The sequence below is a fragment of the Thecamonas trahens genome, assembly GCF_000142905.1.
Source record: "Thecamonas trahens ATCC 50062 unplaced genomic scaffold supercont1.79, whole genome shotgun sequence".
NCBI classification, from domain to species: Eukaryota; order Apusomonadida; family Apusomonadidae; genus Thecamonas; species Thecamonas trahens.
Genome location: NW_013657601.1, coordinates 30,817 through 34,801, shown reverse-complemented (window position 1 = coordinate 34,801; position 3,985 = coordinate 30,817). Strand labels below are relative to the sequence as shown.

The following is a 3,985-nucleotide window of genomic DNA, read 5'->3' as shown; positions in this document are numbered from 1 at the left end:
ATCCAGTATTGACTGCCCTCATTCGAGCCAGGTTCATGAGTAGTAGCTCATCACTAATAGAATGAGGTCTCTCAGCCCACTCGGGAGGGTTCCAAGACTGAGACAGGCGGGGTGGGAGCTCAAGTACCCGGGGCCCACAATCAGTTTATCAATGTAATGCTGGTCAGAGAAAAGCGGCTCGGGGCGGGGGGGGGGAGGGGAGGTGAGGTGAGACAAGTGCCTCGAGACGCGGGGGGCAACCTCCGGGTGGCGGGGAGTCGACATGCTACTTGTCACACCATGAGTTTGCTCGGGAGGACGCGCATTATTGCGCAGGTCTGGAGGTCGCTGGCTGTCCTGCAGGACGGAACGTGATCGGTTACCATGGCATACCGTTCATCGCTTGCTTTTGCCAACAGACGAGCAATTCCAGCTAGTCATCAGATCACGCCAATCAGCGACAGCTGTACGACGATCCGATCCATCCGTACAACAATCACGTGGGCGGTGTGAACGAGGGGCCCAGATTGCGCGCCTTGACGGTACTTTTTGCACCGCAATCGGAGGTGAAATCCGATGCGGTTCAAAATGGTCCAGCAAACTTCTACGCTTGATGGCACGCTCACGGGCGCCGGGCGCCGCATCGACATCTCGACCATTGACCGCACATGCTCGAGCACAGCCTCCATCCCACTCGCCCTGCACTACACGACGCGGGTCCATGTTGCGAACCACGACCGCGACGGCCACCGTTGCCACCATGGCCGCCTCCGCAGCCGCCCTCTACACCCTCTACGCACTGCGAGCCACCCGTCGGACCACCACGTCGACGGCGTCCACCTCGACGCCCTCCCATCGGTACACCCGTGCCCAGTTCGCGGAACTTACTCTGCGACCCATCCATGTCTATCTCCGCTTCCATGTCCTCGACTCGCCGGCCGATGCCAACGAGCCCATCGCCATGACCTCGGCCACTACCTTTGCCAACGTCACAGACTCGCCCATACACTCGCTTGCTCTCAATGCTACCAATCTGGGTGTTGATCGTGTCGCCATCGTCTCGCGCGAGCTGCCCAAGCTGACCATTCCGCCCATCGTGCCAGCCAAGTCGGACTTGCTCGCCATCGGCGCCGCTCTCGATGTCGCCCTGGACGTACATGCCGCCGTGCCGAACCCGGCTGAAGACGCGCTCGTCGACTGCGCGTACGCGCTTGCTGACAACATGCTCAACGTCAAGCTGCCGCAGCCGCTGGCGCCCGGCGAGCAGCTCACCCTCGCCGTCTACAACTCGGCTCGCATTCGCGACGGCCTGCTCGAGGGCATCTACAAGGACTACACCCCCGACGCCGCGCCGCAGACCCTCATCAGTCAGTGCCAGCAGTGGGGCTTCCAGCGGATTGTACCGGCCGTCGACGACAACCGCGCCAAGGCCTACTACACCGTTACCATCGACGCGCCCAACACCTACTCCCGCCTGCTTTCAAACGGCGATCCCGCCCCGGGCTTTGCTACCCCGCAGCCGCACCCATCGCTGGACGGCATGCAGCGGATGCGCTACCACAACCACGCCACAAACATGCCGCCGTATCTGTTCTTCTTTGGCGTCGGCTCGTACACCACTCACTCCTCGCTCATCGAGTATCCCGACGGCCGGACCGTCGACCTGGAGCTCATTGTGCCATCCGACGGCCTCATTGCTCGCGACGACTGCCTCGCTGCCCTGGCCTCGCTCAAGTCTGCCATGATGTGGACTCACCTCTCCACCGGCCCGCAGGCCTTTGTCAAGGCCGCTCAACGCGAGGAGCTGTACGCCCTAGTCGCAGCCCGCGACGCCGCTGATGCAAAAGGCGACGCCCCGCCGCCGCCGCCGCCCGCAACCAGCTTGCCGCCGCCGCCGCTGCCTTTGGGCAGCTCGGCCATGCCTTTGACGGCGCCGTCATGCGCGAGCTCGCCATGGTCAACTCTATGTTTGGCGGCATGGAGAACCGGACCGTGACCACCATTCTGGCCTCGGTCATTGCCCCATCACCGTACGTCACCGACCCCGCCTACGAGTACCTCGAGGGCGTCAAGGCCCACGAGTTCTACCACGACCTCAATGGCTCGCGGGTCACCGGCGCCACTCCATTTGAGCTCTGGCTCAACGAGGCCGTCACCGTCCACATCGAGCGCATGTACCTGAGCCACCTCTTTGGCCACGACTATGTCCGACTCAAGGAGGTGACCTACGCCACCCGCCCGGGCTCCGGCCCGCTTGCAAACGACGCATCTGCACTCTCCATGCCGATTGAGCCATCAGGCTTCAACCGCCCGGACGAGCTCATCTCGTCTGTCACTTACTTTAAGGGTCCAGAGTTTGTGCGCATGGTCGAGTCTCTCGTCGGCCCCGACGCTTTCATGCGCGGCCTCGACGCCTACTACCGCAAGTATGCCCACGCCAACGCCACCACCGCCGACTGGGTCGCCACCCTCTCCGAGTCGACCGGCCTCGATCTCGGCCCCATGGCAGATGGCTGGCTCAAGCGCCCGGGCCATCCCACCCTCCACGTCGCTGCTCCGGCCTGGGACCCTGCCACTGGCGCATACTCGGTCCAGCTGCGCCAGTCCGGCTTTGGCACCGGCGCCCCGTGGATTTTCCCGGTTGCCTGGGCCGCCATGGCTGATGACGGTAGCCAGCTTGCCCGCGGAACAACCGTTGTCGACGCCAAGTCTGCCGCCATCGAGGTCTCGGGCCTCGCTGTCAAGCCGGCCTACATCTCGATCGCACGGGGCTTCTCGTTCTTTGGACGGCTCGACGTCGCCGAGTCCAGCCCCGAGCTTGACGCACTGCAGGCGCGTACCGACACCGACGTTGTCGCGCGGTACTTTGCCTACCGGCGGCTGGTCGACCGAACCAAGGCAGCGTACATCGACGCGCGGCTGAGCGGTAGCGACGCCGCCTTTGTCGTGCCGGAAGCCGTGACTGCCGCCTTTACTGCCGTCCTGGCCGACACTTTGCTCTCGAGCGCGTGCAAGGCCCGCTTTCTGGCCGAGCCGTCGGCGCTGGAGACGGCCACCCACCTCAACGTCCACTACGACCTTCTTGACGATGCCAAGAACGCCGTCTACACCGCCGTCTACGACGCTGCAGGCCCGGAGGTGTGGGCAGCATTCGACGCTGGCCTCGCCGGCGCCATCGACTCGCGGCCGGTGCTCGAGTCCGGCAATTCCAAGCTCGACGCGTTCCGGCGCGAGGTGCCAGGCCGGAGCCTGGCAACCACTCTGGCCGATGTCCTTGTTGCTGCCCTCGGCAAGGACCCACCGCCGATGATGACTAGCGGCTGCTCTTCCGCCCGCGACCTCGCCGAGGTCGGCCGGGAGCTTTGGGCGTCGGGAGCCGACCGAGCCATGTCGCTCCGCAAGCTCGGCGCCAAGCTTGTCCTTAACTCGCGGGCGAGCGCCGACGACAAGGCCGCCTTCCGAGCACAGATGCGGGAAGCTTGGGCCTCGCATCCGGATGGCTTTGAGCAGTTCCTCTGGGTCATGACCTCCATCGACTCGCCCGACGCCGCCGCCGCCCTCCGCGCCGTCGTCGACCACGACGAGCTCATCGACCTGGTCCAGGCCTCCCAGGCCCGCGCCCTTGTCCGTGGCTGGTCCGCCGCTCGCCGCTGGTCGCTCCTCACTCACGACGGCCTCGCCCTCCTCGAAGACATCTTTGTCGCCGTCGCCAACATCAACGAGTACTTTGCCTCGGGCGTCCTCTCGGCCTTTTCCGACCTCCCGCAGATGACCGGCAAGCACAAGGCCCGCCTGATCGCCGCCCTCCAGCGCATGCAGGCACGCCTGAGCAAGGACCACCAGTTTGGCCTCTGGTCCGCTATCCAGCGCCAGCTCGACGCCGCCGCCACCGCCGCCGACCCATCGTGCTAGCTTGCGCACGCAAGCCTTGGCAATGCCCACATCTACCCGAAAAATAAGGGCCGAGTGGCATGGATGGCAGGACTTTCTGTCGCCCCCCCCCCCT

The 3,985-nt window shown here is 64.8% G+C and overlaps 1 protein-coding gene across 1 annotated transcript; it reads left to right on the top strand.

The window, feature by feature from the left end:
* Positions 1 to 739: 739 nt before the first annotated feature.
* On the top strand, positions 740 to 3,891 carry AMSG_11427 (peptidase M1; the record flags this gene model as incomplete). The annotated part of the gene is made up of 2 exons (XM_013897238.1): positions 740 to 1,785; positions 1,827 to 3,891. The coding sequence occupies 2 exons, from the start codon at positions 740 to 742 to the stop codon at positions 3,889 to 3,891; spliced, it is 3,111 nt and encodes a 1,036-aa protein (XP_013752692.1).
* Between the last annotated feature and the right edge of the window lie 94 nt (positions 3,892 to 3,985).